Below are 23,315 nucleotides of genomic sequence, written 5' to 3' on the forward strand. Positions count from 1 at the left end.
TGCATTTGCATCTAGTTTCTGATTTCCCGTTAATTATTGTTTGAGGTTAGTTTAATGAATTTGCATCCAGTTTTCGATTTTTCGTTAATTATTTCTTGAGGTTAGTTCAGTGCATTTGCATCCAATTTATTTTTTGAAATTAGTTCATTGTAGTTGCATCCAGTTTTTGATTTCCCGTTAATTATTTTTAAAGATTAGTTTCACGCATTTCAATCATGTTTCCAATTTATAGTTATTTTTTTTAGGTTAGTTCAATACAATTGCATCAAGTTTCCGATTTCCAGTTAATTTAATCTTTGAGGGTTAGTTCAATGCATTTGCATCCAATTTCTGATTTACCGACAATTATTTTTTGGTGTTAGTTTGATGTATTTGCATCCAAGTTTTGATTTTCCGTTAATTATTCTTTGAGGTTAGTTTAATGCTTGCATGTGCATCCAATTTCCGATTTCCCGTTAAATATTATTTGAAGTTAGTTCGATGCATTTGCATCTAGTTTTCTGTTTCTCATCAATTGATCTTTGACATTAGTTTCAGTATTATATATATTTTAAAATATTTGTCATTATTGGGTTTTTTTTTATTTGTTATTATATATTTTGTGATGTTATTTTTTGTATAATTTAATTTTCCACATGTAATTTGTTTTGGTTTGATTTGGTTTGATATATAATTTATTTAAACCCAACGTCCACTTTAACTAAATCAATAGTTATATGATTTATTTAAGTCAACGTCCGTTTTAACTGAATCCGGTTATTCTGCTAAAATTGGAAATTATAAAATTCATAAATTTAATTAGAATATGTCGTAATTATTGTGGCCTATGGTTTTTGAAATCCTTAACTATGACTAAATGTCTAAATCCCACAGTGGATGACACCTCAAATTGATCCAACTTTATTTGTTAGAGCCATATATATAGTGCATACAATACAATTTTATTGTTTTGGGTATACACTATTACTTATTTTGTTATTAGTTTACTTTTTTTTTCCTTTTTTCCCAGTCACATGTGTGGTTAACAAATGCATAAAGTAAATGTTCAAGCAACTCAATTCATTTTTTCCTTTGTTCTTTCATAGTTTCATTATCATTTTCTAGAAAGAAACTTTGTTATGTTAAACTTCACCTGATATTAGTGTGGAAACTATTCTTTTTGATGTAAGGATTTTAGGAAAATCATTTTTGGTTGAAAATAATGTTTTTTGCAATTTAGTATTTTTTTTTTTCCGTAATTAGCTATATTGTTTAAGAAAAGTTTGAGACTCTGTGAAACTCTAGATGGGATTGTTTCTTTATTTATATCTTACTTTTTCATAATCAGTAATAGAGTTTAGAAAAAACTGAAGTCTCTGTGAGTGCTCCAAAAAATAGATTGATTGGTGAAGATATAACTATAATATATATCTAAGGATTTTGAATTCTTTTTTTTCGTAATTAGTATTAAAATTTACAAAAAATTGGAGACTCTGTTAAGCTTTGAAAAATAGAGTCAAGAAAGTATAGCTATAATATATATCTAAGGATGGACTAAAGCAAATGGACTTGTGTAATTGGGCCTTTAAAAAAACAGTTTGGAAAACGTCTCTAGATGATATATATGATTTAATTTGCAAAATCTGACGGGAACGTAGCCTCATAAGTTGTTTATCAGTATATGATTTAATTTGCAAATTGCAAAATCTGACGGAGACGTGACTGTAGCCTCATAAGTTGCTTATCAGTTTGCCCCACTGCGAGAATACAAGGACCCAATCAAGTCCTCGCGTCTCCATTTCGTTTTTATTTTATGTTTTTTATTTTTGGTATTAACGTTTGTTGTTGTATCAGCCCGGAGGAGGAAAAGACCACCCTTCAGCAATCAGTTGTCGTCTTAGTACATGCGAGTGCTCTCTTAAATAAGAATTTTTTTTCACTAGCCATCACAATAAATCTAAAAAATAACAATTCATTAGTACAAAATTAATATAATAATGATATGAAGAAGAGATGTACATGACTGCTCAAATCCAAACTGCATGTCTTAGATTGATCAACATAGTTATGATATGAAGATGCAATTGGGAAAGAGTATGTAAGAAATGTAATGAATAAGCTATGATTTTATTTAATGAGAAGGGGTAGGGGACCTCGTTAACAACCTCGCTTACCAACCCAAAAAAAAAAAACCTAGTTATGATGGAGCACCTAGATAAGAGGCAAGCCGCAGTATATCACTGAATACCCCACCGGCTGTAACTTGTGCCCCAGCCCCTGGCCCAATTATGATCAACGGATGGTCCTTGTATCTTGTCGCTGTGAAGGAGATGATATTATCAGAACCTGACAATCGTGCAAATGGGTGATCTTTCTTGTATCTCCTCAATTCCACACTGCCCTTGTTGTTAACCGCGTCTACCACTCCAACATACCTCAGAACCTTCAACATCCAAAAGAAATATTATGATATGAAGAGATAACCACTGATTGAAAACTAGCAGGTTTAGTCTATTATAATTTCCGAGATATACTTACTTCGCCCACAGTCTCTGCATCATGTCGTTCCCTTGCCATGTCTTGGTCAAATTGTGGAAGTTGTTGCATGAATTGCTCGGCGGTTGAACTTGTCTGCAAAACATATTATAGAACATCATTACCATAACGAGTTGTAGAGCTTGGTGTTGGATTTGTTGGTTCCTACTTGTAATGGCTCTGGTACGAGGCTTTGCACTGGGATATCAGCAAGCTCAAGCTTTAGACCAGATTCCCTCGCAAGGATTATTACCTATAACAAGAGATACTGTAAGGACAATCAATCCATGAAGTATACACTTAAATCAGTAGAGATACAAATGCTCATACACCTTTCTGGCAACATCTGTTCCAGAGAGATCATCTCTTGGATCTGGCTCAGTATAACCAGCCTGTTTTGCTTCTGCCACCACCTCACTGAAAGCTCGTTCTCCTTTGAAGGAGTTGAAAATATAACTCAAAGTCCCACTGAAACAACAGATCACAAACAAAAGTAAGATCTTGAGACACAGGACATGAGAGAGGCTACTCATAAGATTTAAGCATATAAAGGCAGCAGAACAACTTACCTAAATACGCCTTCAATTCGCAAAATTTTGTCCCCGGTTTCTTGGAGTCCTCGTAAAGTACTGATAATAGGGAGACCAGCTCCAACAGTTGCTTCATAAAAGTAGTGAGTATGTGATTGCCGCTGGAGAGATCTCAACTTCAAATACTGCATTTAGACGATGAACATGAAAATATAATACGACTTATGAAACGAACGGGGTTAACAGTAAGAAGACAAAAAAAATTTAAAATGCTATGGGATTTTCTGTAAGTGATATTTTAGTATCCAAGGATGGAGAGCTTTTCCTTTTCACACATTGGAATTAACCAAAACAAACTACTACCACTCATCAAAGCATCAATTACCTTATCAAGTGGCCCAGAATTAGCTTTTTTGTTAGGAGTAATGACATGAATGCCTTTATGCAACCAATCATAATAACGGCTTGCAACATTCGAATCTGCTGTACAATCTACCATAACCATATTTGAGGAAAGCTGATTTTCATGCAAATGTTGAGTAAATTTTTCCAAGTCAGCCATTTCCCCCGTCTCTTTCTGTAGTTCCCTCCATCCAGATAAGTCAATTCCCCTGGAAACAATAACAGAAGCAAAGGGATATGAACGGAAGTATAGATAACTATTTTATGCATATTGTCGACCACTATCTATCTGGATTGAAAATGATATTTGATTAAGTATTAATCTCTAGCTTAACTGATTGCTACTGAACTGCAGACACACTGGTGTGAGTTTGATTCTTTTTTACTCAACAAGCTAGAGTAATAAGTAAGAAAGAATTAATATCACACACGTTACAAATGTCGAACTGAGAGGAAAGGAAATAAATATTGGAACTTAATTTTCTAAGTTTTCCTTAAACAAAATCCATGTAACAAGGACACTTCACTTTCTCGGCACACGTTTCAAGATAAGTTTGTCATTACAAGTATAGGCTATGGGCACACTTCAACAGTAATTGTGTACCAGGTTGATGTAAGTACCCATGACCCATGTTGCACAATTTTTTATTATGCTACTGCTTCACATGGAAGCCAACAGAAAAGCAGACCTGTTACAATATAAGTTTCCATGCCTATTGACGATCGATTTATGCAAGTGCAAGCAAAAAAAACACTGAATATCCTATTATAACATGATGCCCATAGGATGTTGCTTCTTCTCACATCCCTATTTCTTTGTACTGAGTTACTGACTATGTTAAAAAAACTGGAATAAAAACAGTATACAATAATAAGCAAAGAAGGTACCACATAAACTTCTTATTGGACACAAAACAAAAAGGTTGATGATAACAATAATTAAAAAGAACGAAATGCTAGGAATTAGGTTAAATTTTCTTCATTGTCTTCGAAATGGTTCGTTCTGTATGGACCTTTTGGAGTGTATGCTTTTCATTTTCACTTATTGTACTCGTAAGTTAGATAAACCTATTTTCCCAACTATCTGATGGCTCATTAAAGAACCCAAAAAAAAACACTTACTGGTCACATAAAACCATAGTTCTTGAGCTAGTTATCCCCATGACCCGCAGATCAATGTTAAAATCTTCCTTCAGGATTGCAGCCTATAAATAAAATTCTCAGATATAATCACGTTGCATGGAAGACAGGAAGAAATTGAGTGTAATGATAATCGTAAAGAAGAAATTAACCTGTGAGTCTTTTAATTTGATGTTATAAAGAATTCATCAAAATTATTAAGTTTAATTGGTTGAATTTGATAGTGTAGTACCACTTACCAGATCAGAAAGAGGCTCAGGTGAAAAGTGAAAACTGAATCATGCAGACTTTCTTTAATTTGTAAAGAGAAACAGAGAGTAAATAAAAGACAAACCAAAATTTACCTGGTCCCTAAGTTGGTCAAGTAATGTGGCACCAATCAGCCCAGGTCCAACAATGCCCATTGCCATAATTGTTTTTGAAAGAAAACATCTGGAATAAAAAGCACTTAAAGCCCTAGTGCAATCTTCTTTCTTAAGCACGACACTAATGTCGTACTCAGAATAACCTTGAGCTATAGCAAGAACATTAATATTATCCTGCAAGTTTATAAAGCAACACACACTTTCCTTAACTAGCGATAAGCAAATATGAAGCTACCTTGCACACTTTCAAGAGTCAGCACGCTCCATATCCAAAATTCTACGTACATATTTTTCTTGTTAAAAATCAAATGCACCTTGACCGTCACAAAAGTATGTGCCAGGAACATTTTGTGCCCACATTAAGAACTTGAAAACTTCCAAGATGTTTATATCCAAGTAACTGAGTGAGTTTGAAGCTTGAATACCTTCTCCAGTGCACTGAGAAGAGAAACGCCAACTCCAGTGCTATGCTCCATCTTCTGGCCAATTTTCAAAATGCTACAACTCAGGATAATTTGAACCTGATAAGAGGTGATTAAGTGAGAATGAAATAGATAAAGAAACAAACAAAAAAATTCATTAAAGAGCAGTAGAACTGAATAATCTATGGAACAAAAATTGTCTTAAACAACTAAGCCCCACTTAAGTTTGATTTGCTGGAAAGTTGTGATAGTAAAAAAAGAGAAGATGCCTCAACTGGTAAGATCCAAAGAATCTCCCATCCAAATGAAACCTCCCCTCCCCCTCCCCCAAGCTTAATTCTGGTATACACAAATTGCTTGTTTTAGCACCAGGATTCTGTGATTCTGTTTAATAAACTTAATATAGACACCTATTCTGACATGTTTCTCCTTCACCAACAAAAGTTTTTAACCCTAACGAGAGACTTCATAAGCAAAAAAGCTCGTTTATTTAGTTAAAAACAAATAAATGCATAAATATATATAATGGAAACGGAAAGAAAAGATGGCAAAATAACTGGACTAGTGTATACATGAGGTCGGGTGAATGGGAGGCATCCAAAACAGAAATCAGAAAAGGATAATCTTCATAAAAATAGTTTAGAAGATGCATCGAAGCTGATATAATTGAAAATGAAAATAGTATTTTGGGCCCCTTATAATAGATTGCACATTTTAATCACCCAATAAAGAACTACTATTGCTTAAACCACCACTTTCCCAATAGGCGATATCAGGGATTCAGAACTCACAAAAGATACATTACATTTTAATCGATCAAGCTTGTACTAATCTAGGTGCAGCCATATGGGAAGGGAATTTAAGCCTCTTTTGAAAAGCGGTAAGGGGATCGTGTGTTGGACCATGGGTGCACTGAGTGATCTATGCGATCATATTAGAATAATGTGAGTTGGTTATTTCCCACACTATAGAGAGAGAGTGTGATGTGTAGGTTTGTATGAAGGGGTGTGTCTCTTCTAAGAGACACAACTCCTTGAAGAGATGTGTCCATTAGAAGAGACACTTGTGTCCATTCGAAGAGACACAGGTCTCGCTTAGAAAAGACACAACTCTTTGAAGAGGTGCCTTCATCTCTATATAAACTGTTCTACACACCATTGGTGTTAACTTGAAGAAACTACTCTCTCTCTTAGTGTGTGATCAATAGTCTCACGACATTACTCACATTGATCCTTAATATTCTATCAGTGGTATCGAAGCGGCATTTGTTTTGTATTTTTTGGGAGAAATTTCGTCAGTTTTGAGAAACAAAGATTGAGGCCTTTACTGGTGTTGTCATTCATTCTCGTTGGTTTGGCATCAAATACCCATTTACACTTATTGTGTATTGGTAGCATCACACTTTGTTATAAATTCAAAGTTTACTTTTGGGTAAATAGGTAAGTGACGATTCTTAAAACCACCCAAAAACCACCGAACACAATTTTCCCCATTTGTTTATTAAGTTTGGAACTATTGGACAAGGTTTACTTAGTTTCTTCATTGTGGCGACTCGGTCAGAAAATCAAAAGAACCCAATGAATTTTTTCGAGTTAGGTTCTACAAGATTAGCGAACAAAGAAGAAAAATATATTGGGTGTTTTTTGGCAAATTTGCCGAATACAGTGAATTTCAATTTTAAGAATCCCTCCTCAAAGATTCTTAAATTTGATCATTGCAATCCTAAAAATTATAAAGAAGTGCAACCGAAAATTTTATTTCCACTGTGCAAAACCAAAAGAGAAGCCAATATCCAAAAGGCCAAGAAAACTGTGAAACCTACTTATTGGACGTCCATACTGGAACATTGGTTTCACTATCCCGGATCACTTATCAATGGAAATTGATTCTAAGCGAAGCATCAAGGGAAGACATCCAATTCGTGTTACCCGATTGTTGCCACCGAAGGAGAAGAAATTCTTTGAGAAATACCAAGACAGTATTATCCCTAGAAGTTCTGAAGTTGATTGTGATCCTAAGAAGCGGTACTCGCGTAAGCATTTGAACGAGTTCAGCGCAAGACCCGTGGACAGTTAGCAATCAAAATATTTAAGGTTTGTAAGTTAAAGGAATGCTTTAATGCTTTTAACATCGATAAGTTGAATGGCATGAATTTCCGCATATGGAAACGTAAGATCTCTTACGTGTTAATCCATGATAAGTCTTACTATATTATGAACTTGCCTAAACCTGAAAATCCAACAAAGGCAAAGGAAAAATGGGGGGAAGGCAATAGTCTTGCTAAGGCCTCCATACTTGCTAGCATGAATGACAGTTTGATTCCTTTGTACGAGGAATACGAAACTGCAAAAGAAATCCTTGAAGCCAAATATGGTCCCATTTCGGATACTCACATCCAGTTAATGTTAGACCGTTATAATGGGAAACATATGAATGAAGGGGACAAGGTGGTGGACCATGTTCTTGAAATGGAATTACTTGCTAAGGAAATGTCCAATGTTGGACACCCCTTAACAAATAGAATTCAAGTTACTACAATCCTAAATAGCCTTCCACCATCATGGGATAATGTAGTAACCTCCCTTTATTGTAGTGAAAGCAATTAATAATGATTACCTTGCATTAGGGGTGCAAGTGGATATCCAAATATTCGAATCCGATTCGAATTCGTATTCGAAAAATCAGATACTATCTGAAAATTTCGGATATTGGATTCCTATTCGGATAATTTTTTATGTCCGAACTGGTTTCGGATACGGATTCGAATACTGCCATATCCGCATCCGAAAATATCCGATCCGATTTAAAAAATTAATAGTTATTATATATAATTTATTTATTTATATATTATTGTATAAAATATTATATAAAATCATAAACTAATAATATAAAACTATAATAACAAAATAATAATAATAAATGACAAATATATATATTTATAATAGTTTTTACAATGGTAAAATCTAGGTTACATGGACACGCCATATTTTGAAAAAAATCTGTGTCGGACACATATCCACTTGTCCGTGTCAAACACATATTGTATTTAATTTACCTCGAATTTATGATTTACCATCTAATTTAATAAATTTATAATTATTAAAAAATTAATTAATTATTCCTATCCGTGTCCCCGTGTCGATCTTCAACTGCTCGCCGTATCCAACACCCCGTATCCGTGTCGGACACCGACACGCGTTCCCGTGTCAATGTAACCTAGGGTAAAATGAATTATTCAAAGCAAATAAAATTTTAATCAATATTAATTTTCGGATCGGATATTATCCGATATCCAATTTGGATATCCGAAATCGGATTCAGATAAAAAATTTAATATCTGTCGGATTCGGATTCGGATATCGGTATAAATTTTCATATTCGGATTCGGATACAGTCATATCCGAGTCCGAACCTATCCGTTACCTTGCCTGCACTCTTAGCCATAGAGGAAGAAAGAAAAAATAGGAGAGCAAAGAGTGCTGAAGGCTTAATGGTTGCTGATAGTTCAAAATCATAACCAAAGGAAGGAAGAAGGTAATGATTCTTCTAAACACTCCAAGAAGTGGAAGAAGAAGAGCAAGGGTTCTAAATAAAAAAGAAGTGGAAAGAACCCAAATATAAAATGCTTCAACTGCGGGAAGAAAGGGCATTACAAGAAGGATTGTTGGGCGAAAAAGAAAGGTAAGGAAGTTTAAATGACAATCTCAGAAGCCTTGCTTATTGAATCCGCCAATGAACAATGGTGGATAGATGCTGAGGCAACACGCCACATTGCTAAAAACAAGGAAAGCTTCACTGTGATGACAATAAGAAATCCTGGAGATCATAAGATATACATGGGCAACAACACGTATTGTGATGTATTGGGGGAAGGAACATGCAAAATTCAACTGGAAGGCGTCGATGTAATATTGAAGGATGTGTTATTTGCACCAAAAATCCGTAGAAATCTCATATCTGTTTCTATGCTTGACAAAAAGGGTTTCAATGTAATGTTTGGGCCTGGTTCTGTAATTGTCCGCAAGGACAAAGAGTTTGAGTTTGAGGGTGTCAGAATTGACAATATGTATCTCATTACAAATATCAATAAAATTGCTTCGTCTGATTATATGCATGTTTCAATTAATGTTGACTCGTATATGTGGCATTTACGACTAGGTCACATTAACAAAGATAAGTTGCTTCGTATGAGCAAGTCGGGTTTAATACCGGATATGCATAAAATAGACTTCAATCAATGTGAACCATGTCTTAAAGGAAAGATGGCTCGTAAATCTTTCCGTAAACATTGGAAGTCAAAGGACTTTTTAGAAGTTGTACACTCTAATATTTGTGGCCCTCTAAGAACCAAAACCCATAAAGGCATGGAATATTTTGTAACTTTCATAGATGATTATTCAAGGTATGGTTATATATATTTATTAAAATAAGTCTGAGGCGCTTGAAAAATTCAAGAATTCAAGGAATTTAAGAAAGAAGTTGAAACCCAACTCGGACGACCAATAAAAATTTTGAATAGTGATAGAGGTGGTGAGTATGAAGCATTTGACACATTTTGTCAGGATAATGGTATGCGGCATGTTTATACAATGCCATATAGTCCACAACAAAATGGAATTGCTGAAAGACGAAATAGAACTCTATTGGATATGACTAGATCAATGATGGCATATGCAGATTTGCCATTACATTTTTGGGGAGAGGCTCTCTCTACTGCAGTATATATCCTAAATAGAGTAAAAACAAAATCAAAAGTACTTACACCGTTTGAATGTTGGACAAGTTTGAAACCTGATATTTCAAATTTAAAAGTTTGGAGGTGCAAAGCGCATGTACTTATTCCTAAGCCTCACAGGGATAAGTCGAGCCATAAAACTTGGGAATGCAAGTTTATTGGCTATGTTGAAAATGGAAGTGGCTACATATTCTTCCATAAAGATCGTGGATTGATTGAAAGCAGAGATGTTGTTTTCATGGAGACTACTAACCAAATAACTCCTCTAGAACAAATAGAATTATTGATTGAACAAGAAGATATACAAAATGATCTTCAAGAGAATAATACCCCACTTGATAACTATTCTCATACTGTGAATAGTGGGAGGAGTAATTACTCTAATTGTCAAAGGGATTCACACCCTGAGAATAGTGGGAGTGATCCCGGAAATAGTGGGAGTACTAGAAAGAGGACAAGAGAACCATCGATAAGATTTAAGAATTATTATGCTCTTCAAATAGATGACAATGTCGAAGTAACATTGGAAGATGATCCTAAGGATTTTGTAGCGGCAATGGAGTCTAAAAATGCAATTCAATGGATTGAAGCAATGAAAGATGAAATAACTTCAATAGAAACTAATAAAGTTTGGGAACTAACCGAACTACCACAAAGTAGAAAATCCATTGATTTCAAGTGGGTTCTTAAGAAAAAGTTTAAGAGTGATGGTACTCTTGAGTCTTGATAAATTGAAAACAAGGTTAGTAGCGAAAGGGTTCACTCAACAACCCAAAGTAGACTTTGGAGGCACATATTCGCCAGTGGCAAAATTTGCGTCTATAAAAATCCTCATGTCTATAGTTGCAAGATTAGATCTTGAATTACACCAGTTAGATGTCAAAACTGCATTCCTAAATAGAGACTTAAAAGAAGACATCTATATGACTCAACCTGAAGGGTTTCAGGTGAAGGGACAAGAGGAAAAAGTCTACAAATTAAAGAAATCTTTATACGGACTTAAGCAATCCGCAAGACAATGGTATTTGAAATTTCACCAAACAATCATTAGCATGGGATATGAAGTAAATCCCTTGGACCGTTGTGTTTACATATGGAAATACCATGACAAAATTGCCATTTTGTCGCTTTACGTATGACATATTATTAGCTTCCAATTGCCAATATATGTTGAAAACTACAAAAGCTCGTTTGGGATTCGAATTTGAAATGAAAGATATGGGTGAGGCAAACTACATACTTGGAATTAAGGTCACTAGAAATAGAGACTCCAAGTTGTTGTATTTGGATCAAGAACGATATCTAAGGGAAGTACTTAAGAGGTTCAAAATGGAAAATTGCAAACCATTGAGTACACCTATTTGTAAAGGTCTTACTTTGAGTAAGACGATGTGTCCGCGTACAGATGAGGAAGAACAAGAAATGGCAAATGTCCCTTATGCCAGAGTTGTTGGAAGTCTCATGCATGCAATGACAAGTACTAGACCAAATATTTGTCATGCAGTAAGATTGGTTAGTAGGTACCAATCAAATCCTGGAAAGGCACATTGGCAAGCAGTAAAACGAATACTTAGATATTTAAAAGGCACAATGGATATGAAATTGTGTTTTGGCTTGGATGACCTTGAACTTGTTGGATACACAGACGCCGACTTTGCTGGAGACGTCGACGATAGGAAATCCACAAGTGGTCATATATTTATGTTTGGTGGAACAACAATTTCTTGGTTGAGTAAGAAACAAAGTTGTGTGGCAAAACATACAATGGAAGCCGAATATATAGCCTGAAGTACAACAGTTGGCAATGCTGTATGGATAAAACGTTTTATCGATAGTCTAAAGATTGGTATACCTAGCAGGCCAGTCAATATGTACTGTGACAACAAGTCCGCTATCTTTTTGATAAAAAGTGGAGCTAATAGCTCTAAAGGCAGACATATTGATATTAAATATCACTATATTCAGGATATGGTGGAGAGGGGTGAAATAGCAGTCGACTATATTCCCTCTGAAGAGATGGTGGCCGACCCAATGACCAAGGGGTTGTCTCTGGAGAAATTCAGAGAGCATGTAACGAGAATGGGATTAAGACATGTCTAATCTAAGTTACATGGACCAAAGCGTATCTTCGAAGGTACCCAAGGGACACCTAAGGGTAAAGGTGAAGATGCGGACTCTACCTGATAAGAGATAAAAGATTGGTTAGGAGAAAAGGTAGAGGACACCAGCAAGAAAAGCCGAGTAATATTGCATTATCATGAGTGTAAAGTCCAAAGAATATATATATGCACTAAGAATAAGCTGGATAGTTACCCAAGGTGCATGGTGTATATTAAGTCGTCGATAAGGTGATAAAGGAAGAACTTCTATGGTAGACCAATGAAGAAGTACTTGATCTAAGTTTCGATGCAGGTCAATACATCAATTTAAAGATGTATATGGCTGAAGACGTCGAGTGTATTAAAGTGTTGGACTGTAACCTTATACTGAACTACGATGCCGATCACTTGAGATATAGTAAGTCGAAGTCATCTTGCATATAAATGTATATGGAACAAGATGCGGTCAGATGCACAAGTAATATGTATACACATTAATCCAATATTTGTGTTCTGATAGACAATCTATTTGTTAGATTAGAGTTAATGATAGAATAAGGTATGGTACCAAAGAATCATTAACGAAAGGAAATATTTCATGTTTATTTCAAATAAGATCAAGTGGGAGATGTTGGACCATGGGTGCACTGAGTGATCTATGTGATCATATTTGGAATAATGTGAATTGGTTATTTCCCACACTATAGAGAGAGAGTGTGTGTTATGCGTAGGTTTGTATGAAGGGGTGTCTCTTCTAAGAGACAACTCCTTGAAGAGATGTGTCCATTCGAAGAGACACAAGTGTCTGTTGGAAGAGACACAGATCTCGCTTGGAAAAGACACAACTCTTTGAAGAGGTGTCTCTATCTCTATATAAACTGTTCTACACACCATTGGTGTTAACTTGAAGAAACTACTCTCTCTCTCTCTCTCTACGTTACTCCCACCAATCCTTAATATTCTATCATCGTGTAGGTTATTTCAAACACCACGATGCAAGGATACAATCCCATCTACCAACTTGCATCCTTCTAGAGAAGATGTATAGATTTGAAACTTCAATATAATTCTATAAAGCACTTTAACACCCACCGAGAGGTCCACTTAGTTGTTGACTCCCCTCCCATATTTATTTCATTTTATAATCAATGGTTCCCCGGTTGCCCCTCATCCCTACTAAGGTGACTCTATTCATTTAATGGGGTGTTAATTAATCCAATGATGCTCCCCACCTGAGTCACCACAGGGTAAAGTCCATCTAAATACCTTCGTTAGACCCCCAGCAGGCAGGTCTTGATGATTTCCAGAGTCCAAAGCCTCAGCAACAGCGGTTACATCCTTCTCATGAACAGCAAAACACACTGTGTGTTCACTGCTAGCCTGCAAGAGTCTGAAGAAATAAACATCTTGATAAACGGCAAAAACCAATAAATAGACCATTAGGGAAAGTGAGTACCTTAGATATCAATATAACATTAGCCCCCGAATTTTCCACGGCAGCGAAAATGACACCAGTTATACCAGGAACACCAGTTCTATATATGACAAGAAAGAAAAACATGTACAACAATAAATAAAAAAAGTAAAAAACACATTCAAGACACAAGATAATGGTAGTAGCTAACGATGCTCACCCCTGGACATTGAAAAGGGCGACATTTTCTATTCTATTGACCAGCCTCTGAGTTTTTCCACCACGAATCATTGTTCAAGAAGCTGATATTCAGTATAGTATCAAGTTGATAGAGAGGTGCTCTGTGCTCTATACAACGCCGGAAAATGAATATACTGTTGAATAGTTGCACTGTGCAGCCCCTTTTAAATGCTGCAACGCCGCTTGACTGTGCAACTCATGCGAAATGCCTTTGATGAGAGAGTTACTTACACAGTTACACCCAACCGTAGCGACGATCGAAAACAAGGCGTTTAGATGATTTTCCTAGTCTCCTACTATTTCATTGCCTTTCTTTGGACTAATAAACAAAACGGATTTGTATAGTTGGGCCTTTAAAAAAACAGTTTGGAACACGTCTATAGATGATATATATGATTTAATTTGCAAAATCTGACGGGGACTGCAACATTCTGAAATTTTGAGATGAACAAACATGAAGAAATTAACCATGATACGGGTCAAACCCATAAAACTGAACAAGTTCTTAATCATATAGCTTCATTGAAAGTTCCTGAATTTGAATTGACTCACTAGTCACTACATTGAGAACATTCATTTCCAGGCACAGCTATAAATCAGTTAGTACAAGCTCAATTGCATTCTAAACAATCTCAAATCCGGATCCTAAAAACAAAGCTAATTGAATTGGACAACTCGGTCAGACAAGAAGATCGTAAATGAAACATAAGTACTTAGATACAAAAAATTTCTAGCTATTTTTAGTAGGGCAAAACTGATGATACACTTCTATCGGACTATGATGGAGCACCGAGATAAGAGGCAAGCCGCAATATATCACTGAATATACCACCAGCTGTAACTTGGGCTCCAGCCCCCGGCCCAAGTACGATCAGTGGATGGTCCTTGTATCTTGTTGTTGTGAAAGCAATGATGTTATCAGATCCAGTCAGTTGGGCAAATGGGTGATCTTTCTTGTAACTCCTCAATTCCACAGTACCTTCGTCCTTAACCACATCTACCACCCCGACGTATCTTAGAACCTTCATATACAACAAAAAAACTATTAAATAACTGAATAAACCACTAGAAATCTCACTCTGAATGAACACATTCCTAGGTTATTCATGATTACTAGTCAAACCTGCCAGCAAGGGATGCTATATCTCTTGGCACAACTAGCCAATGGAGGGACCCAAGGAGTTCATAAACCATATCCAAGTTCAAATAAAGATAATAAAGGCTAGGAAACAGATTAGCATCTACAGAATCTAGCTTGCACAAAATTGGTTTTTTGTCTAGAATTATGTTTCAGATATACTCACTTTGCCTGCACTTTCTGCATCAGATCTTTTCTTTGCCATGTCTTGGTCAAATTTTGGAAGCTGTTGCATAAATTCCTCAGGTGATGAACTTGCCTGCACAGATCATACGGTAAATCAAATCCATAATGGTAAACAAGGAGTGGCAGCTTGCCAGCATAATGTTGCGTGATCACTTCTTACTTTTAATGGTTCTGGTACGAGGCTTTCCACTGGGATATCAGAAAGCTCAAGTTTTAGACCCGATTCCCTCGCGAGGATAATTACCTGCAACAAAAAATTCTGTAAGAAATCTGACTTCTCAAATACAAGCCTTGAGTAATAGTACTATGGTCATAAAACACCTTGGTGTGATATCAAAAGGAGGATTTCCATTAAAAACCCATAAAACCCTGGCATACAAATTACAAGACCTAACACTATGAGAAGGCAAGCAATTGCGTCACTTTCAACAGGCAATCACTCAACAAATGGTACACCCCAAAAGCGCACACAAGCATGACAAGTAAACTCCGTCCCTTTTAATAGACAAACAAATATAGGGCACTAGTTACATATATTTCCTACAAATGACATCAACGAAAACAGTCACCTTTCTAGCAACATCCGTTCCAGATAGATCGTCTCTTGGGTCAGGCTCAGTAAAACCAGCTTCTTTTGCTTCTGCCACCACCTCACTGAAAGCCCGTTCTCCTTTGAAGGTGTTGAAAATGTAACTCAAAGTCCCACTGGATAACCACATCACAGAGGAACAAAATTGAGTTTATAAGACTAGCATAACTCAATTACGCAATAATAGTTAGAAGTCTCATAAGATACAGGCATGTACGTGCAGCATTGTAACTAACCTAAAAATGCCTTCAATACGCAATATTCTGTCCCCAGTCTCAAGGAGTCCTCGTAACGTACTGACAATGGGAAGACCAGCACCGACAGTTGCTTCATAAAAATAGTGAGTATAGGATTGTCTCTGAAGAGCTCTCAGCTTCAAATACTGCATTTAATGACCAAAATATCTTACAGAAGCCACAGGAAGGTTCCTATGAAACTAGATGCTAAAAAAGGCAACATAAAGAATCTTGCTATATGGTCTACTGTCAACAATTTTCAAAATTAAGAAGAAATTTTACTTTTCCCAAGGCTATCTTTGATCATAACAAAATAGCTGATAGAAGACCTTTTAACTTATGTATTCTCCACTTTCATATTCATTATAGTTTTGCTAGTATGCCTGCAAATATCTACACCTACCATTACACAACTTGCTTTGTTTCTTCCATTTAAATTCTAAATCGGGTAGAAGCAGTCTTAGTTGGATGTGATGGGGAAACAAAAGGGATTCATCACGCACTCACAACACAACACAACACACACGCACGCAGGGACATAGACACAACAATGATAATTTGTTAATACTAAACGCTTGTACAGTAACATTATTGAGTTGCATCATAGCATCCTTTTACCTGATCAAGTGGCCCAGAGTTTGCTTTCTTGTTTGGAGTAATGACATGAATTCCTTTCCGCAACCATTCATAGTAATGGCTTGCAACATTTGAATCTGCTGTACAATCTACCAAAACCGTATTTGGGATGAACTGATTTCCGTGAACATGTTGAACAAACTTTTCCATGTCAGCCACTTCTCCGTTTTCTTTCTGAAGCTCCCTCCATCTAGATAAGTCAAGGCCCCTAGAAACATTTATGTAATGAAGGAAAAATTAGAAGCTATGAGAAGGAATACTACCCATAGATATATTGAACCACTAAAGAAATTATTGTAAAACTACATAACTTACAGGTCACTTAAAACCATTGTCCTTGATCCAGTTATCCCCATAACTCGCAGATCGATGTTAAACTCTTCCTTCAGGATTGCAGCCTGGTACATAAATTTTTCTTTATAATCAAGTTTAGAGGCAAAGCAATGTACTTTTCTGACTTGAAAAAAGTACTTAAAAGGTTGGAGATGGTATTTATTTAAAAATAGGTTGCAAGATTAAACTCAAGAATGCTGCATGGAAAGAAAACAGAATGACCTAAAGTTTCCAAACTTGATCATCATTTGATAAAGGGGAATCACAATATACATTACTATTACAAGAACAGGTCTATATTGGTGATTTCAGAAACTTCATCGAAAACAAGATTGTGGCAGGAAAAAAAAATACAGCATACTGGAGCAGAAAAACTAGAGTAATTTCATTCATCTTGAAGCATACCTGGTCCCTAAGCTGCTCAAGTAATGTAGCACCTATCAGTCCTGGTCCAACAATACCCATTGCTATAGTGGTTTTCGATAGATAAAATCTTGAATGAACAGCTCTTAGAGCCCTTATGCAATCTTCTCTCTTGAGTACAACAGTTATATTGTACTCAGAACAACCTTGAGCTATAGCACGAATGTTTATGTTAGCCTGCGAGTAAAAAACATGCACACATTCCTTAATCACTGACCACCAAAATAAGCAAGTTATCCTATATTTTCCCGGAGATGTAACAAACTCACTGTTCAAAAACTAAAATAAAATAAAACATTAAAAAGAATGTTTAGAGCAACATGTCGACGTTATGAACAAAAACCTCCACTACAAATGTGAGAGGACTATGCCCACATGATGGTTTAACAAACTCACAAACTAATTGTATTATAGTATTACCTTTGCAAGTGCATTGAAAAGAGAAGCACTAACTCCAGGAGTACTCTCCATTTTCTGGCCAACTGCTGCCAAAATGCAACAATTTGGGATGACCTCAACCTGACAAGAGTTGAGTTAATGAAAAAGGAACGGATAAAGCGTGCAACAATATCTCATTTCAGTCAATGAAGATTGAATAGCTAGATGTCAACAATGCAGTAACATAAAAGAATCTACCTAAGCTTCACCATTAACATATTAGAACAGCTTTACCTAAGTTTGAATATACTCTGAAACCACATTGCATAGAAAAGGATAGATGCCTCTTCACTGGGGAAAGCATAAAAAGGACCTCCTAGACCTGTTATATATATAACAAATCTAACTACCACAAAATAATAGATTTGATTATTAGGGAGGTCCTGTGAACTGGTGATGGGGTTAACTGTAATAGAAGTGCTTTGGAGTAAGATAGAAGTGGTAGAAGAAAAAAGAAAAACTGAAGAGCGTGGGTAGTTGTGGCATTCAATTTATGGGTATTTTCGTCTTAATAACTAGAAATATGATTAATTGGAACTCATGGGTTTAGTACTTTAGTAAGCAAAATGGTGGATTTATATATCAACACTCATAGAAAACCAGAGTACTAAATATATGTAAAAGACAATTGAAGAAAACACTACATCTTACAGAAAATACAGCACTTTTCTGTAGTCATGGCTAAAGAATTAGGTAAAAAGTTGTTTGTTGAAAAAAATAAATAAAAGAAGATAAAAATACCTTAGAAAGGCGCCCAGCACCCAATGCTTGCTGAAATCTAGACACCAAAGCTTCTTTAACAGCATTGACCTCCTTCTCAGGAACAGCAAAACACACAGAATGCTCGCTACTAGCCTGCATTAGGCTTAAAACTTAAGCATCTTCAGGTAACCATGGCATAAGTCAGTACAACAAGTAGGTACCTGGGATATCATAATAACATTGGCGCCCACATCTTTCACAGTACCAAAGATTGCACTAGCTGTGCCAGGAACACCAGCCATACCAGTTCTGGATAATGACAAAGAGAAACTAGTTAACCAAAGTAATAGTAATGCCAATAACAATCCAAAGGTTTTGATTCATTATATACTAATGAAATCTGTAACTATGAAGAAGAAATGCAGCGTAAACCACAATAGAGCCTTCTCACCCCTCAACATTAACAAGAGCCACATTGTCTATTGTAGCAAAACCTTTAACAACAGAATCTAGCCTTTGAGCATCGCCATTGTCCTCTCTAGAAGTTCCGCCAATCATTGTTCCAGGAGCATGAAGATTGAATATGTTTCTTATAATGATGGGGATATTGTAACGCATCACAGGGATGATGGTTCGAGGATGCAGAACATTTGCCCCAAAGTATGACTGTGCATATAATAAGTATCAATCAGGAAAAGAGATGCTACAACTGTCAACAGTATCAATGCATAAGAGAAGGGTTGTCAAGTTTACCATTTCCCACGCCTCTTGATAAGACAGTGCACTAAGAATGACGGCTTCACTAACTGCAGGTACAAAAATATTTTAGCATGCTAAAGAAACACACAAAATGGTTACATTAAGAGTTAAATCACTTACCAAACAGTTTTTGACAGAAGAACTTTAAAGGTAATTCAAAACAATGTCTTAGTGGAAGTAACCAGTAATTTACACGAAACCATGTATTATGAAGTAACCGATCAAAAAAAAGAGAGAGAAAATGTATTATGAAGTAAGGAATTCCAACCTTTTCTGGGATCTGCACTATACACACCATCCACATCTGTCCAAATAGTGACTTGGCGCGCCCTCAAGAGAGCACCCATTATAGCAGCAGAGAAGTCGCTTCCATCTCTCTTCAAAGTAGTAGGAATATTTTCAGGAGTGCTAGCTATAAAACCAGTAGCAACAATTGTCTTAGACGGATTTCTTGAGAACCATTCTTCAAGTCGTTTTCCAGACAACTCATAGTCAGGATCAACTTGATTGGAACTGGTAGGATTTACAATTATGACTTCCCTTGTGTCCATCCAACTGCAATCCTGTCCAAGCTGTATAGAAGGAAAATTGTACATAAGAAACTATCACCTTATTGTAAAACTCGAGAAACAGTAAGATCATAAAAGAAAATTTTACCTTTCTGACAACATAGGAGAGCATTTGAGCAGACCATAACTCCCCATGACCTACGATGTTGTCTGAAAAATCTGTTGCATGGCCAGCTGCAATAAACAGGGCATGTCAAATACAAAAACTGAATAACTACTAGCAATATTCCCGCACTAAATAATATACCAGAACAAAGAGATGGAACTCATTCCCAAGTTCAATGAGACTGTAAATTCTAATGAAAGGTGAAGTTATATATATTGTTATTTATACTATAGAATGAATATGTTACTAAATTGAATTATAAATTTTAGAAAACAATGTACTTAAATAACTTGGGTCTACTTCAGCTATCATAGTTTTATACTTCTATGTGAAAGACAGAAACGCAGAAAATGAAATACTTTTATATGTTTTGTGGAATATTTCATGCACAGATGATCTATATAAGGAACAGAATCAGATGCCAGACAATTAAGTTGGTACAAGTTGTTGCCAAAGACCAGGGCTCAAAACTTGTTAGCACCATAATAGATCTTACATTTTACCAACTTAAATAACTTGGGCCTACTTCAGCTATCGTAGTTTTATGTGAAAGACGAAAATGTAGAGAATGTAATACTTTTATGTGTTTTGTGGAATACGTTTTGTATGGATATTCTATTTAAGGAACAAAATCAGATGCCAGACAATTATGTTGGCACGAGTTGTTTCCAAAGACCAGGGATCAAAAGATGTTCGCACCATAATTTAAGCCTGGTTTCCAGCGTATAAATGCAGCATGTGGAATTTAAAATGGTGAATGAATGATTTTAGGTCCTATTCCAAGTCATGTTCAGCAGTGCTAACCAAAGCTAACAAGCAATCAACTGGGGAGCACATGCAATCCTATGTGCATATACTTAATCCTACTTTACAATCACGAAATCATACAAATTAAAAGGAAGTGAGAACCATCACTAAATAAATAAGGACAGATTTCAATCTCACCTATATAAATTGCATAAAGCAATGCTTTAAGTTTATCGATGTCATCATGTAACTTTGACAAGAAACTAGCAAGATCATCTCCATTAAGTAGCTCGTGTGCTGTGTTTCTATACTTCTCCAAAACAGCATCAAGTGCCACAACATATGAATCATCTCTCGACTGTGCCTTGTCGAGTACATTATACATCATATCTGTCACCTTCGACATTGCGGAAACGACAATTAACTTCCTTTCTGAATCATCAGCAACAATAATTTTCGCAACATTCTGTATTCGTTCAGAAGTCCCCACACATGTCCCACCAAATTTGTGAACAGACCACATCTCCCCTTTCGGAACTTGAGCTTTTTCAGTTGATTTGTCTGCCAAGACTAGTTAAATATAAAAATTTCATAGTACGTCAAATTGTCATCATTCATTCATTCATAGTAATTCTAAACAAAACATATTAACACTGAAAAATCATAAAAATATTACCTGAAACCGATGCACATACATGGGAATTCAAGTAGTCTCTTCTTTCCCCAATTCTGAAAAGTAAGCACAAATAAATAACTTCCTTTATAACTATAAACAATGCAAAGATTCTAGCTTTAATGAAAACGAATATATATATACCTATTATACCCAAAGGACATTTGAGGAAATGGTCCAGAGAAAGAAGACTTGGTTAAATGAGAACAATTACGTCTTCTGGAGGCCCCAAGGAAGAATAACTCAGTTTCATTTCCGTTCATTGATGACGCATTGCGGAAAAGACCACATGTAGGAGAGAATGGGGTTGAAAAAGCCATGGTTGCTGCTACTGGTTTGAGCTACAACAAACAGTGGAGAATAATAATATGGCAAGTGGAGTGGGGTCCAGTTTTTGGTTTCCAGCGTGCGTGCAGGGATGACTTATGAAGTTATTATGCCGTTCGTGTGCAAAGTAGACTCAACTCACTCAACTGTGCTTTGACCTGGACCCAAACTCAAAGCCCAATATAGTATCAGGCCTGTGAATGGCGTATGTGTTTGTCTACTATTCTCTAATCTCCACTGTAGCTTTTCAGTTGATGTAATCATGTAAATATCTCACATTAACAATTTCTGATTTTATTTTATTTTTCATTAATTTATGGACGTGAAACTACCATTTTACTCTTGTAAAAAGACAAAATAAAAAAAATAAAACAAAAAATAGCATGAGCTATAATATTCGTGTTTGGTAAGGGGTAAAATCGGAAAAAAAAATTAATAGCGTGATGAATTTACTGTTGAAGCTCTCGTTTTCTTTATAGAAGTTAGATTAGATATGTATTTTTAAATGGTTGGTGATATATCAGATATATTCGATACCGATACATACCATATATGTCATTTGACTTTTTGATTGTTTGACAGATTTTTGGACTGTTCGACCAATATTTCCAATATATATCGGTATATCACCGATACTTTCTAATATATTGATATACAAATAAAATTTTCCCGGTCAATAAAAATATATATCAATTTAGGGTTTGATATATCGCCCGAAATATTTGGCCTAGATTGTTTGTTCTAATGTATGTATATGCACAACGGGGTTGTGGCGCCGAATTTTTCCAAATTTTTTTCGAACCTAAGATGCTAGCCAAAATCCTCATCAACAATTCGACTTCAACGCTCGGAATACTTGGTAAAAAACCATCCGTTCATAGGGAGAGAAAACCTCCCAATGTACCAACAACAATAATGCGGCTTGCGAGAAAACTCATTTTCATTCAAACGATCCAAGAAAAATCGAGAAAAAGAGCCAAAGAAGCACAAGTTGTCATGTGGAAATTGAAGGCGTGAAGTGTCCGTGATAAATAATGGAACCACGTCTTTTCGAATTTGGACATCATTGTCTAGAAGTCATTTATGGCAATGACATTTTTTTCAAGAGATGTGGTTGAGTTGTTCAAGTCGGGAAGCGATTAGGTTATTTTTTGTTTTGTTACTAGAAAATTTTCATTTTTGTTGAAAAGCAACGAAATTGTGAAAATTGAATTTGGATAAAAATTGGTGAACAATAATGACAAATGTGTTAGATTCGGGTTATCTGTCGTGTTCGTATTTTGGTTTGTCCTATGTTTATGTGGGCATGTTTGTAGTGGGGTATGTTTTGTTGGTTGGTCCGGTCGGTTTGTTTGGTTTATAGACCCGTATAATAATAATATAACTTATGTAGAAGAATAAAGAGTTGAGATAATAAATACAATGTCCTACTATGGTATCAGAGCAGCAACGATCACAAAAAAAGTTGTCATATACAATAACAACAATACTATTGATCACGAAAGTCTATGATCTTTAGTCAGTAGGTCACCATATCGCCAAAAGCAAAACGAGGACCCAGGATCACAAAAGTAAGCATTATTGGTGATCTA

At 35.8% G+C, this 23,315-nt stretch overlaps 2 protein-coding genes across 6 annotated transcripts; both read right to left on the bottom strand.

Annotated features, from left to right (window-relative positions):
• Positions 1–1,954: 1,954 nt before the first annotated feature.
• LOC147491206 (bifunctional aspartokinase/homoserine dehydrogenase 2, chloroplastic-like) lies at positions 1,955–14,345 on the bottom strand. 2 transcript variants are annotated; one of them, XM_086564827.1, is made up of 12 exons: positions 13,842–14,345; positions 13,664–13,742; positions 13,474–13,587; positions 5,377–5,472; positions 4,931–5,125; positions 4,569–4,651; positions 3,430–3,655; positions 3,084–3,229; positions 2,847–2,982; positions 2,684–2,767; positions 2,518–2,610; positions 1,955–2,422 (listed from the first exon to the last, which is right to left on the bottom strand). In XM_086564827.1, exons 1-12 carry the CDS (start codon positions 13,910–13,912, stop codon positions 2,177–2,179), a joined length of 1,569 nt encoding a protein of 522 aa, XP_086420953.1. In that variant the 5' UTR covers positions 13,913–14,345; the 3' UTR covers positions 1,955–2,176. The 2 variants fall into 2 exon arrangements, with proteins under 2 accessions (XP_086420953.1, XP_086420954.1); XM_086564828.1 differs by lacking the exon at positions 4,931–5,125 and having other exon boundaries at positions 13,842–14,062.
• Positions 14,346–14,361: 16 nt separating this feature from the next.
• On the bottom strand, positions 14,362–21,787 carry LOC147491207 (bifunctional aspartokinase/homoserine dehydrogenase 2, chloroplastic-like). Of its 4 annotated transcripts, none has more exons than XM_086564826.1 (18): positions 21,550–21,787; positions 21,400–21,452; positions 20,922–21,284; positions 19,959–20,044; positions 19,570–19,873; positions 19,296–19,348; positions 18,994–19,208; positions 18,764–18,851; positions 18,582–18,695; positions 17,823–17,921; positions 17,385–17,579; positions 16,962–17,044; positions 16,629–16,854; positions 16,011–16,156; positions 15,755–15,890; positions 15,346–15,429; positions 15,166–15,258; positions 14,362–14,883 (listed from the first exon to the last, which is right to left on the bottom strand). In XM_086564826.1, the coding sequence occupies exons 1-18, from the start codon at positions 21,714–21,716 to the stop codon at positions 14,638–14,640; spliced, it is 2,751 nt and encodes a 916-aa protein (XP_086420952.1). In that variant the 5' UTR covers positions 21,717–21,787; the 3' UTR covers positions 14,362–14,637. The 4 variants fall into 4 exon arrangements, with proteins under 4 accessions (XP_086420952.1, XP_086420950.1, XP_086420951.1 ...); XM_086564824.1 differs by having other exon boundaries at positions 21,541–21,787; XM_086564825.1 differs by having other exon boundaries at positions 20,922–21,293; positions 21,550–21,786.
• Positions 21,788–23,315: the final 1,528 nt, after the last annotated feature.

Source organism: Coptis chinensis, chromosome 6 (assembly GCF_015680905.1).
Source record: "Coptis chinensis isolate HL-2020 chromosome 6, ASM1568090v1, whole genome shotgun sequence".
Classification (NCBI taxonomy): domain Eukaryota; kingdom Viridiplantae; phylum Streptophyta; class Magnoliopsida; order Ranunculales; family Ranunculaceae; genus Coptis; species Coptis chinensis.

Excerpts from the sequence above, each read along its gene's own strand:
- LOC147491206 (XM_086564827.1), bottom strand. The coding sequence starts at position 13,912 with ATGATTCGTGGTGGAAAAACTCAGAGGCTGGTCAATAGAATAGAAAAT. Across the intron at positions 5,473-13,473 it reads CTGCTGGGGGTCTAACGAAG|GTTCAAATTATCCTGAGTTG; the intron begins GTATTTAGATGG and ends ACCTCTTATCAG. Across the intron at positions 2,983-3,083 it reads CGAATTGAAGGCGTATTTAG|TGGGACTTTGAGTTATATTT; the intron begins GTAAGTTGTTCT and ends CTGTTGTTTCAG.
- LOC147491207 (XM_086564823.1), bottom strand. The coding sequence starts at position 21,716 with ATGGCTTTTTCAACCCCATTCTCTCCTACATGTGGTCTTTTCCGCAAT. Across the intron at positions 21,453-21,540 it reads ATGTCCTTTGGGTATAATAG|AATTGGGGAAAGAAGAGACT; the intron begins GTATATATATAT and ends CTTACTTTTCAG. Across the intron at positions 19,349-19,569 it reads TAGTGCAGATCCCAGAAAAG|TTAGTGAAGCCGTCATTCTT; the intron begins GTTGGAATTCCT and ends TTGTACCTGCAG.